The following is a 13825-nucleotide window of genomic DNA, read 5'->3' as shown; positions in this document are numbered from 1 at the left end:
AAAACACAACGGCAAAAACACCCGCATGTGGCCCGCGGGCTGTAGTTTGAGGACGCCTGGACTAGATCAATGAACTCCCTTCTCCTCCAGCTTCTGGTTAGGTTGGGCTGAAAGGCACCAGCAGGAGGGATGGAGGGTAGGAAGAGCATGAGGAAGGCCACTAAAAATTACCCAATTTAATTGTAGGTGAAGCATCTAGAATGAGTAGGGGAAAAGTCTGCAAATATATGGCAGGATTCTGCCCACAGATTGCTCCATAAATGTCTTTAGTGCTTCGCTTTATTAAATACCTGAGATGGGAAATTATAAATGTTTCAGTTTGAGTGAGGTTTATACTACAAATGCCAATCAGTGGACCTATGCTAAATAAAAGGCAGGCCATGTTTCGATGTAAAAAAGAAATGGTCAGGTGAAATGTTTCAATGTATATCACTTAGATTTAAAATAGGTTAAAGAGATGTATATATAATTTTTTATAATACCATTAAAACTGATCTTAATTTTTTCTGTCAGAACTCTTAAATGAGATGTTAATAAAATAGAACTTCATACATATGTTAGAAAAGAGAAAGCTTTCATGCATCAGACTTGAATAAAATGTTGAAATTGACTCTTAAATTTTATGATTGAGCACTAGTTAACTCATACAGACAGAATCTATGCAGACTTTGTTTATATTATCTAGACCACTCTTGCATCCAGAAAAACTGATGCATTAATCAGGCATGTCTTTACCAGGGAGAGTTTCAGATAGACTAGGGAAAATAAGAGTATTACATCAATTTTTATTTTCTTCAAAGTATAAGGGTTTCAATTAGCAGAATAGCTAATAAATGTTTTATCTGCACAATTTTTTGATATTTTCCCCCCAGGAGTTCTATTTATCAACCTTGCTTATTTTCATCAGTACAAATTCTGAATCTAAAATGAGGGTCAGAAACTGCCAAATTTAAGGCTTTTGTATATATAAATATTTATTACTATACCCTAAGACTTTTAAAAAAGTAGCTCTAAAATTCAATTTTAGATTACATAAAGTTATTTTACAATTACATGTGAAAGGCAATTCAACTTACAATAATTTTTATTTCTTTTCGAGATATCTTTATTTCGAATTCCTTTTATTCTTAATTTATGTTGATTCTTCTTTTTTTCCAAGAGATTTTCTCTTTTATTGATTACTTTGATCAATTTTCTTCGTTCCAATATATATGATAAAAATTGTTTGATTTTGTTCACTGATATCTACAAAGAAAAAGATTTTTGCTCATGTTTTAAAAAATAAAACAAGAAAGTAAAAAATTCATCTATTCATGGGAAAAATAGTAGTTTAATGCAATCACTCTAATGACTGCTTAGTTCACTTTAAAAATTCATATCATTTTTAAAATCCTCACCCACGGATATTTTAAAAATTAATTTTAAAGAGAGAGGAAGGGAAAGCGAGAGAAAGAGAGAGAGAAACATCAATGTGAGAGAAAAACATTGATTGGTTGCCTCCAATACGCACCCTGACTAGGGATTGAACCTGCAACTTAGGTATGTACCCTGACTAGGAATCAAACCTGCAACCTTTGGTGTACAGGACGACACTCAAACCAACCAAGTCACCCGGCTAGGAAAAGAATTCATATCTTTTATAAATAAAAACTTTTAAACCTATTGTATTGTCATCTGAACTGCAGAGCCAAGCATTAAAACCTAAATGTTATAAATAGAACAGTCAGAGAATTTAATCAACTTTACTTTTCTACTGGTAAGTTATCATGGTAATATCAATTGTGTACACTTAAAAAAGATGAAGATGTTGATATTGCCTTCACATTACAACAAATTTATGATAGAAAGAAAGAAAGAAAATCCTGTGACTAACTAAAATAAAAATGTTTTTCCAAACTTCTTTCCACAATTTAAACTCCCTCTTTCCAAGGTCACTTTCTAAACTGCTTAACACCTTCCCATGTTGCAGCAAAGACATCAGAGCAATGACCCAGAAGCTAGAACATGCAGGGACATGAAGCTATGTAGTAAGGACTTTTATTTTTAAACAGATTTATTGTGATATAATTCTCATTTTATAGTTATAAATGTACTAGAGTCCCAGTGCATGAATTCGTGCACCAGTGGGGTCCCTCTGCCTGGCCTGTGGGATCAGGCTGAAACCGGCTCTCTGACATCCCCTGAGGGGTCCCAGATTGCAAGAGGCTGCAGGCCAGGACGAGGGACCCCACCGGTGCACAATCGGGGCCGGGGAGGGACACAGGAGGTTGGCCATCTGGGGAGGGACTGCAGGAGGGCTCCAGGGCATGTTTGGCCCATCTTGCTCAGTCTTGATGGGCCAGAACCCAGCAGCAAACTAACCTACCAGTCGTAGCGTCTACACCTGGTGGTCAGTGCATGTCATAGCACCTGGTGACTGGTTGACTGTCTGCCCCCTGGTGGTCAGTGCACATTATAGCGAGTGGTTAAGCAGCCTTAGCATATCATTAGCATATTACGCTTTGATTGGTTGAACAGAAAACTGGACTACCAGACACTTAGCATATTAGGCTTTTATTATATAGGATAATTGTATGTTTAAGTGAACAATTCAATGGTTTTTAGAATAGTCACAGATATGTGTAACCATCATCATAGTCATTTTCAGAACATTTTTTTCACCTCAAGAAGAAACCATGCATCCTTTAGCTATTACCCTCCCTATTTTCCCAATTCCCCTACTCTCAGTCCCAAGCAACCACTAATCAATGTGGGTTTTGGTAACTGACTTCTTTCACTTAGCATAATGCTTTCAAGGTTGATCCATGTTGTTGCATGCATCAGCATTTCATTATTTTTTATGGCCAAATAACATTCCTTATATGGCTATACTACATTTTGTTAGTCTGCTGATGAAACATTTGAGACGTTTCCACATTTTGGCTGTTATGACTAATGCTACTGCAAACATTCATGTACAAGTTTCTGTGTGGATATGTAAGGGCTTTGAGTGTGGGGTGGCCAGACTCAGCAAATAAAAATACAAGATGTGTAGTTAAATTTGAATTGCATATAAGCAATGAATTTTTAATAAGTATAAATATGTGCCATATATAGATCTTATATAATAGAAATGTATACTTGAAACCTATATGATCCTATTAACCAATGTCACTCCAATAAATTTATTAAAATCTATAATAATAAAAGCATAATATGCTAATTAGACTGGATGTCCTTCCGGATGAAGCCGGAGCTGTGAGGAAAGCCCGGGTCCCAGGTGCCAGAGGGAAGCTGGTGGTGGCAATCAGGGGAAGGAAGGCCTACTCTTGCATGAATTTCATGCATCAGGACTCTAGTAAATAAATAAACAAATAAAGCCAGTTAGACTGTAGAGAAAAATAAGTATGTGCCAAATATTGCATGTTAACAAATAAACCCACAATGTATAATGGCTCAAAATCAATAGGCAGGTGTTCAACTTAGTGGCAGCTGTCACTCAGGGATCCAGGCAAATAGAGGGTGTGCTGACTTCAACATGGGAATCACAAGGTTTTCCTAAGCATTGCTATCTAGCAAGCAAAAAGGGAAAGAGCATGGAAGACAATGTGCAGAAGGGTTTTTGTTTTATTTTGTTTTGTTTTGTTTTCTTCAATAGGCCAGACCTGGAAGTGGCACAGTGCTTTGAGCCACTTTACACTGGGTAAAACCATAAAATAGCTCTACCCAAGTGCCCAGGCAGCTGGGAACATAATATCTGGGTATCACAAAAAAAGAGAACATGGACGATGATGAGCCTCCAGCATTCTCTGGTACAGTGGGATTATCATATGCTATTATCATTAAAAGAAACAAAATTTTGATTCAAAACTAGCCAACAGCTAAGTTAAGGAGGCAGTGCAAACTTATCAAATGCCTCTGATTGTCTAGTATTTCTATCTTCTCCTTCTACAGTGGCCATTGTTTCTTGATTTTGATTCCTTTTTCACTCAGTGGGAGTGGGCAGTACAACAGTCAACTGGAGCAAGTACTAGTATAACGGACCTCAGGCAGATAGAGAGCCTTTCTCTAACTCTCAAAAGCATCTAAAGATTATAAATTCAATAAAAGACACAAGTATTTACTGAGTGTCTATCTCAGGCCCTGTTCTAAGATAGACATATATAAGGGAGACAGCCATGCACAGTAAAAAGACTGCCCTCATGAAGACGATGTTAAGATAATAGTCAACTGATAAAAGGAGGTTTTTAAAAAAGAGTAGGGGGATGAAATTGATAAAAGTTGGTGTTATTTGATATAGGATGGTTAGGGACAAGTCCTCTGACAATTTTTGAGTAGACTTTTCTGTGAGGAAGGAGGGATTAGTAATAAAAGTACCCCAGGAAAGAGTTCTAGCAGAGGAAATATCAAAAGCAAAGGCCCTGAAGCAAGGGCATCTAGTGATGCAAGTAAGATAGTGTAGTTGCCACAGAATGCTTGGTAATATTAGATATTAGATTCTCAAGGTCTTGGGGGTTCTTACTAAATGCTATTTTTGCTAAATGTTAAAATGTAGCATAGTATTTTGTAGAGGAAGAGTTAAACAGGAAGAACTTGACAGGAACATGAATAAGCATAGCCAAATGCAAGGAGGAAATCAATGTGTAAACTATATGAAAAGCCAGCGACTGGAATACCATAACAACTGGAACAACCGGTCGCTATGACACCCACTGCAGCCAGTGACCTGGCCTGATTGGGGGGTGGGGCCGGTCGGCCAACCTCCTGAGGCCCTTCCCCCTGGCCAGCCCTGCCCTTGATCACCCCCACCCCAATAGGGGGTGGGGCTAGCCGGCCAACCTCCTGCAGCCCCTCCCTCTGGCCAGCCCCGCCCATGATGGGTCCCCACCACCCTGATCAGGGGTAAGGCCAGCTGGCCTACTGCCCACAGCCCCTCCTCACGGCTGGACTCATCCCCAATCAGCCTCCACCACCCCAATCAGCCCATGACCCCTCCCCCAGCCAGCCACGCCCCTAATAGGCCCCCCGCCCCAATCAGGGGTGGGGCCCACTGGCCAATTGCCTGCAGCCCCTCCCCCCAGATGGCCCAGTCCTGATTGAGCCCCAATTGGGGTGGGCTGACTGGCCAACCTCCCGCTGTCTCCTCCTCCTGACAGGCCTGGCCCTGATCTGCTGATTGGGGTTGGGCCAGCCAGACCCCACCCATGCATGAATTTGTGCACTGGGCCTCTAGTTAACCTATAATCATGGAGCTTAATTTCCAGTGTGGGAATCAAAGATGAATAATTATATAGATATATAATGGCACATGGTGATAAAACATGAAATCCCAATCTGGGTAAAGAATATGTTCATAGCAACATCTATAATAATAAAAGCATAATATGCTAATTAGACTGGACAGCCAAACAACCTTCCGGACGAAGCCGCAGCAGCGGGGGCCGAGGCAGAGGCGGTTAGGGGTGATCAGGCAGGCAGGCAAGCAGTTAGGGGTGATCAGGCAGGCAGGTTAGTGGTTAGGTGATCAGGCAGGCAGTCAGAGTTGGTTAGGGGTGATCAGGCAGGCAGGCGAGTGGTTAGAGGCCATCAGGCAAACAGGCAAGTGGTTAGGAGTGATCAGGTAGGCAGGCGAGTGGTTAGGGATGATCAGGCAGGCAGGTGAGTGGTTGGGGCAATCAGGCAGGCAGGTAAGTGGTTAGGTGATCAGGCAGGCAGGCGAGCAGTTAGGGGTGATGAGGCAGGCAGGCGAGTGGTTAGGAGTGATCAGGCAGACAGGTGAGTGGTTAGGGGCAATCAGGAAGGCAGGCAGAGGCAGTTAGGGATGATCAGGCAGCCAATCAGAGGTGGTTAGGGGCAATCAGGCAGGCAGGCAAGTGGTTAGGAGCCAGTGGTCCCGGATTGAGAGAGGGATGTCTGACTGCCGGTTTAGGTCTGATCCTTGGAATAGGGCCTAAACTGGCAGTCGGACATCCCCTGAGGGGTCCCAGATTGTGAGAGGGTGCAGGCCATGCTGAGGGATCGTGCCCCCCCGCCCTGTGCACAAATTTTGTGCACCAGGCCTCTAGTTATTTATAGTAGCCAAGATCTGGAAACAGTCCAACTGCCCATCAGATGAGTGGATAAAAAGATGTACATTTACACAATGGCACACTATTTGGCTGTAAAAAAGAAACAACTCTTACTTTTTGCAGTATGGATGGACCTGGAGATTATTATGCTAAGCAAAAGAAGCCAGTCAGAGAAAGACAAGTACCATATGATCTCACTTATATGTGGAATCTAATGAACAAAGTAGAACCAGAGTCATGGATACATGGAACAGACTGACAGAGGTCAGAGCAGGAGGGTGGTTGGAGGACTGGATAAAAGAAGTTGAAGAGAGTAGCTAAATAACATATATACATAGCCCATGGACATAGGCAACAGTGTGGTGAAGGTTAGGGGGGAGATGGATAAAGTGGAGGAAATGGGAGACTTCTGCAATAGTGTCAATAATAAATAAATAAAATTCATTTATTTAATGGAAACTTGTCTATTTTCACATCTTGCTTATTTTATATTTTAAAAGAAGACAGTATTCATCTATGTGTTTTGTGTAATGATTATATCAAGTGTAGGGGTTTTATGTCATGTTATTAAAATTAGTTAAGCAATAAAAAAGTCTTGCTTTTTGAAAAAAAAATTGAGGGGGAAACTTATGAGTAGATTCCTGGTGATTATTAGGCAGATCATCCTAGCAGAGGAAAACAGTAGGCACTGAGGTAGAGGTATCCTTGGGTATTCTAAGCTAGTATGAAAGCTGAGATGGCTGGAATGGAGTAATGGGGAGAATGGTCAAAGTTCAGATAAACAGCAAAGACCAGGTCATGTAGGACCCTGTGGGACATGAAAAGAGTATATATCTTTGTGTAATGGGACATATACTTTGAAGTGAATAGACTGCAGTGGGGCAAGAATGTAGGCAGGAGACCAAGGAGTTGACTAACACAGAGTTTACATGGGTGAAACTGGTGGCTGGTGGGAGAGTATTTAAGTGACTGGATTCAGGATATATTTTAAAGACCCACGCTAGGTGTTGTATTGGGCATGAGAGAAAGAAGTTAAATTTTTACCCCAAGCATCTGGTGGGTGAAGGAGCCATTTACTGGTACAATTAGACACTAGGGAAGGAACAGGTTTGGGGTTGAGGAAAATCAACATCCCACTAGTCAACATATCAAGTGTCATGCCTTTTAGACATCCCAGTAGAGATGTGTCTTAGTTTGTGACGAAGGTTGAGGTACTGTACATGGTTATATCTGGTAGACTGATAGAGTGGTTGGTGTAGGAGGATGCAGGTTTGCTCTTCAGACTATTTTTTTTCAATGAGAAAACAAACCCAGCTGAGAAAAGTAATCATCTGAGAGTGTTGAATTTTGAGAAGAATATATGAAACAGCAGCATTAGAGAGGGAGAACAATTTGATTAGGGAAATGTTCAGGTTTGCAGGGACACATTGAAGGCCTACTTGAGGCTTGTGGTCATAAAGTTGAAAAGATTGGTTGCCTGATTGTGCTCGTTTCCAGCCACATTCAGATACTCAGGTGCAGGAATTGATATGTGGAGAACTGCATTCAATCAGGGTTGATGTTTTACCAATAAAGTGGATGGAGTGCAAGAGGGGTAACTAAATGGAAGTTCTGTAACAAGGGAGAGATTTCACAGGACCCCCAAACTCTTTTCTGCAATTCCAAAATCCACAAATATCTGAAAACTGAAAGCTTTTCAACTGTTTTGTGTTCACATTCATATGGTGAGAAAATCTGCCTGCAGCTGATGTAAAGTTATGTTCTTTATTTATCTGATTTAATGTGAATATTTATGTGTTTTACTACATAAATGTTAATGTGTTTGAAAACAACTTATTTTTCCAGCCTCTGATGGAGGTATTCTATAAATATGATATATAATCTCTCTCTCTCTCTCTCTCTCTCTCTCTCTCTCTCTCTCTCTCTCTCTCTCTCTCTCTCTCTCTGTATAGTATTACATTTCTACCTCTTAAAAAACCTGACTTCGGTCTCATACTCTTCCAAATATTAAATTGGAGAGAACACTTCTACACTCATTCTATTAAGGCAGTATTACCCTGATACCAAAGCCAGACAAGGACACTATAAGAAAATTACAGACCAATAATCCTGATGAATATTTATGCAAAAATCTTCAACAAAATACTAGCAAATAGATTCAACAGTACATCAAAAAGATTATACCATGACCAAGTGGGATTTATTTCTGAAATGCAAACATGTTTTAACCTACAAAAATCAAGCAATGTAATATACCACATTAACATAATCATTTCAACTGATGCAGAAAGAGCATTTGACAAAATTCAACAACCTTTCATAATCAAAACACTCAACAAACTAGGAATAGAAGGAAACAACCTCAATATAATAAAAGCCATATAGAAAAACCCACACCTAACATCACACTCAATCTTTCACTTTTGTGAAAGACTGAAAGATTTTCCTTTAAGATTAGGAACTAGGCAAATATGTCTACTCTCACAACTTCTATTCAACATAGCTTAAAGTCCTAGTCTGAACAACTATGTAAGAAAAAAATAAAAGACATTTAAACTGGCAAGGAGAAGTAAAATTATCTCTGTTCACTGATGACATGATCTTGTTTAAAAATATATTTTTATTGATTTCAGAGAGCAAGGGAGAGGGAGAGAGAGAGAAACATCAATGATGAGAGAGAATCATTGATCGGCTGCCTCCTGCATGCCTCACCATGGGAATTGAGCCTGCAACCTGGGCATATGCACTGACTGGGAGTTGAACCATGACCTCCTGGTTCATAGGTTAATGCTTAACCATTGAGCCATGCCAGTCAGGCAGATGATGACATGATCTTATATGTAGAAAATCTTAAAGATTTCACAAAAAGCTGTTAGAATAAATAAATTTAGCAAAATTACAAGATATAAAATCAACACATAAAAATCAGTTGCACTTCTACACACTACCAATGAACAATCATAAAAAGAAATTAAGAAAACAATTCCATTTAAAATAGCATCAAAAAGAATAAAGTACGTAGAAATAAACTTAGCCAAGGAAGTGAAAGGTATCTCCATATTGAAAACTATGTAACACTAGAGGCTGGGTGCATGAAAATTCATGCACTGTTTGGGGGTTCCCTCAGCCTGGCCTGCCCCCTCTCACAGTCTGAGACCCCTCAGGGGCAGGAGGCGACCTGGAAATCAGGGGAAGAGAATGCCACCACCACACCTCTGCTGTTGCCACTGCCAGCAGCACAAGCCTCGGCCGGCCCCGGTTACCTGAGCCTCGGGCGGCCCTGGGCGGCTGGGGGGCTGAGGGGACTGGTGGACTCTGGAGGCAGGCATGCGGAGCGGCCGGACTCGCCTTGGGGGGGGGACCCGGCCATGCCAAGCACCTGCCACACTGGCGGGGCTGAGGAGACTGAGTGCAGCCATCTTGTGGCTGTGGGTGCCACCATCTTTGAGGGCGTGGCAGTCAATTAGCATATTCCCTCCTTATTGGCTGTGGGTGCCGCCATCTTTGTGAGGGTGTGATGGTCAATTAGCATATTCCCTCTTTATTAGATAGAATTGCTGAAATAAATTAAAGAAGATAACGATGAATAGGCATCATGTGCTTACGAAGTAGAAGATTTAATATTGCTGAAATGTCAATAGTACTCAAACTGATTACAGAATTAATGCAGTCCCTATCAAAATTCCAATGGCATTTTTTTTTTCAGAAATAAAACATTGAACCTAAAATGTATATGGAGCTTGAAGAGACCCCGAATAGCCAAAACAATCTTGAGAAATAAGTTGTATGTCTCACACTTGCTGATATCAAAACTTTTTACAAAGCTACAGTAATCAAAATAGTACAGCAGTGGCATAAAGACAGACATGGAGTAGCATAGAGTTAAGAAATAAACCCTCTGAAATATGGTCAAATGATATTCAGTAAGAATGTCAAGATCATTCAATGAGGGAAAGAACAGCCTTTACAACAAATTGTGCTTGGAAAATTGGATATCTACATACAAAACAATGAAGTTTGTCTCTTACTTTAAATTCTACCTAATAATAGACAAATATGCAAATTGACCATACCTCCGACACACCCACAAGCCACACCCACAAGCCATGCCCACCATCCAATCAGAGCGAGTATGCAAATTAACCCAACCAAGATGGCTACAGCCACAGAGAGCAAGGTTTCCTAGGTAACAGAGGAAGCCAAGCTTTCCGCCTGCCCTTGCCAGGCCTAAGCCTCCACTCAAGCTACAAAGTTTCAATTATAGACGGTAAACAAATTCAAACAGAAATGGCGGCGGAATGGAGCTTGAGAGAGCAGGCCAGGGTTGCCCCCGGCAACAGGGGAAGCAAAGCTTTCCACACACCCTGGCTAGGCCCAGGCCTCTGCTTAAGGCTACAAAGTTTCAATTATAACCCCAACAGAAATGGCTGCCGGCCTCGGAGGGAGCCCCAGGCTTGGCTCCACTCTAGGCTACAAAGTTTCAATTGTAGAAGGAAAATAAATTCCAGATACCAGGGCCTCTGCTTGGGTTGCCAGGGGGCGTGGCTGGCTGCAAACCATCACAGGCCCCTCGCTCAGGCCTTCCCACGCCCCAAGGGAACCCCACCCTGATCAGGGACACCCTTCAGGGCAAACCAGCTGGCCCCCACCCCTGTACCAGACCTCTATCCTATCTAATAAAAGAGTAATATGCAGATTGATCATCACTGCAACACACAATATAGCTGCCCCCATGTGGTCAAAGATCCTGCCCCCATGTGGACACAAGATGGCCACCACAAGATGGCCAGCAGGAGAGGGCAGTTGGGAGGCACCCGGCCTGCAAGGGAGGGCAGTTGTGAGGGACCAGGCCTGCAAGGTAGGGCAGTTGGAGGTGATCAACCCTGCAGAAGAGGGCAGTTAGGGGTGACCAGGCTGGCAGAGGAGGGAAGTTGGGGGCAAACAGGCTGGCAGCAGAGTGGTTAAGGGGTGATCAGGCTGGCAGGCAGAAGCGGTTAGGGGCAATCAGGAAGGCAGGCAAGCAGTTGGGAGCCAGCAGTCCTGGATTGTGAGAGGGATGTCCGACTGCCCGTTTAGGCCCGATCCTGGTCGGACATCCCTCCAGGGGTCCCAGATTGGATAAGGTACAGGCTGGGCTGAGGGACAACCCCCCTCTGTGCACGAATTTCATGCACCAGGCCTCTAGTTATATATAAAAGTTAATTCAAAATGGATTAAAGACCTAAATGTAAGACCTGAAACCATAAAACTCCTATAAGAAAAGCTACGGGAGAGTTTTATGACATTGCATTTTATATATGACATCAAAAGCACAGGCGAAAAAAAAGAAACACTAAGTAAATTGGATTACATCAAAATGAAAACCTCTGTGCAACAAAAGACACTATCAATAGAGTGAAAAAGCAACTGATGGAATGGGAGTAAATACTTACAAATCATATATATGGTAAGTGGTTAATATCCAGAGTACATAAAGAATTCTTACATCTCAACAACAAAAAGCTCAAACAACCATATTTAAAAAATGGGCAAAGAATTTGAATAGCTATTTCCTTAAAGAAGACACACAAATGACCAACAAGCACATGAACAGATCCTCAACTATTAGGGAAATGCAAATCAAAACCACAATGATATACCATTAGTTTGGTTACTATAAAAAAAATCAAGCAAATGGAAAATAAGTGTTAGCACAGATATGAAGAAATTGGAATAGTTGCTGTGGAAACCAATATGATGATTCCTCAATAAATTAAAATTAGAATTACTGCCGAAACCGGTTTGGCTCAATGGATAGAGCGTCGGTCTGCGGACTGAAAGGTCCCAGGTTCGATTCCGGTCAAGGGCATGTACATTGGCTGCGGGCACATCCCTGGTGGGGGGTGTGCAGGAGGCAGCTGGTCGATGATTCTCTCTCATCGATGTTTCTAGCTCTCTGTCCCTCTCCCTTCCTCTCTGTAAAAAATCAATAAAATATATTAAAAAAAATTAGAATTACTATATGGTCCAGCAATTCCACTTTAAGGTATACACCCAAAAGAATTGGAAGCAGAATATCAAACAGATATTTATTTGTACACCTAAGTTCATAGCAGCATTATTCACAACAGCCAAAATTTGTAAAAAAAACCCATGTCCATCAACAGATGAATGGATAAACAAAATGTGGTATATACATATAATAGAAAATTATTCAGACCTCTAAAAGAAGAAAAATTCTGACACATGCTATAATATGGATGAACTTTGAGACATTATGCTAAGTGAAATTAGCCAGTCACAAAAAAGACATCCTACTTTATAATAGACAAATATGCAAATTGACCGCACCTTTGCTATGCCCAAGCCACGCCCACCAACCGAGTCACGCCCACCAACCAATCAGGATGTGTATGCAAATTATCCCAACAAAGATGGCGGCTAATTTGCATATCAAGACAGCGTAGAAAGAAGCCAAGAGATGCTGAAGGGAGCAAAGCTGCGGAGAAGCAAGCAAACCAGGGGGAGGAGAAGGGAGGAGCGGAGGCGGGGCCGGGGGAGAAGGAAGGAGAGTGGGGCGGGGCCGGAGGAGAAGGTGGACCGGGGGACAAGGGAGGAGCGGAGGCGGGGCCGGGGGAGAAGGAAGGAGAGCGGGGCGGGCTGGCGGGTGGGCTGGCGGAGAAGGCGGGCCGGGGGACAAGGGAGGAGCGGAGGCGGGGCGGGCTGGCGGAGAAGGCGGGCCGGGGGGACAAGGGAGGAGCGGAGGCGGGGCAGGGTAGAGTGCAGCAGGAAACCCTATTGCAGGATTTTTCCTGCAACGGGAACGCTAGTCTATAATAATAAAAGCATAATATGCTAATTAGACCAGATGTCCTTCGTCCTTCTGGGGCTGCTGCTGCTGCTAGGGCCGGGATGGCAGCCAGCATTGCTGCCTCGGATCTTGGAGCCCCTTCCATGGATTTCGTGCATTGGGCCTCTAGTATACAATATGATTCCACTTGTATAAGGTACTTAGAGTAATCAAATTCATAGAGCTGGAAACTATAATGATGGTTGCCAGGGGCTGGGAGGAGGCAAGAATTTGAGAGTTATTGTTTTATGGATATAGAGTTTCAGTTTTACAAGATGAAAAGAATTATGGTGATTGGTTGTATAATCTTGTAAATGTACTTAACACTAATGTACTATACACTTAAAAATGGTTATGAGGGGTAACTTTTATGTTATATATATTTTAACCACAGTTTTGTTTTGTTTTTTAAAAAAAACAAAACCTGAATTTTGAAACACAATTGTTCCCAAGGGGTTTTGAAATAGGAACTGTGAGCCTGTAGTAATGCACCATCAACTCTAAGCCAAGTAAGAAAAGAAGTGAATATCTGAGGGGAACGATGAGCAGTAAAATAAGCAAATGGATTTAAGATCCAGTGATGGAGTATTCTAGAAAGCACCAAGTGGTCAGCAGAGACTTGGAAACTTGAAGTTTTAATTTAGAAAAGACATTCTAGTAGTTTAGGTTATAAAGTAGAGAGGATATAGTTATCAGATCAAAAATATCTAGACAATGAAAATAAGGGGCTAGGTCCTAGCCAGGTAGCTCAGTTGGTTAGACCATCGTCCTAATATGCCAACCTTGTGGGTTCAACCCCCAGTCAGGGTACATACAAAAATCAATGAATGAATGCATAAATAAGTGGAATAACAAATCAATGTTTTTCTCTCTCTCCCTACCTCCCTCTCTTTAAAACCAATCAATAAAAATAATTAAAATAAAAAGAAAATGAGTGGTTAGGATTCAT

General features: G+C 41.8%; 1 protein-coding gene across 2 annotated transcripts in view; it reads right to left on the bottom strand.

Moving 5' to 3' along the window:
* SEL1L2 (SEL1L2 adaptor subunit of SYVN1 ubiquitin ligase) overlaps positions 1-13825 on the bottom strand; it is a gene marked incomplete at both ends in the record, with an annotated part of 105210 nt that overhangs the window by 72156 nt on the left and 19229 nt on the right. For both annotated transcript variants that reach the window (XM_079783475.1, XM_079783476.1), the window contains one exon: positions 1077-1245. In XM_079783475.1, coding sequence (XP_079639601.1) covers positions 1077-1245 — 169 coding nt within the window. The remainder of the gene's footprint in view (positions 1-1076; positions 1246-13825) is intronic.

Source organism: Cnephaeus nilssonii (genome assembly GCF_951640355.1).
Source record: "Cnephaeus nilssonii genome assembly, chromosome: 11".
NCBI lineage: Eukaryota > Metazoa > Chordata > Mammalia > Chiroptera > Vespertilionidae > Cnephaeus > Cnephaeus nilssonii.
The sequence above is the reverse complement of the archived record's forward strand: the minus strand, read 5'-3'. Positions and strand labels throughout refer to the sequence as shown.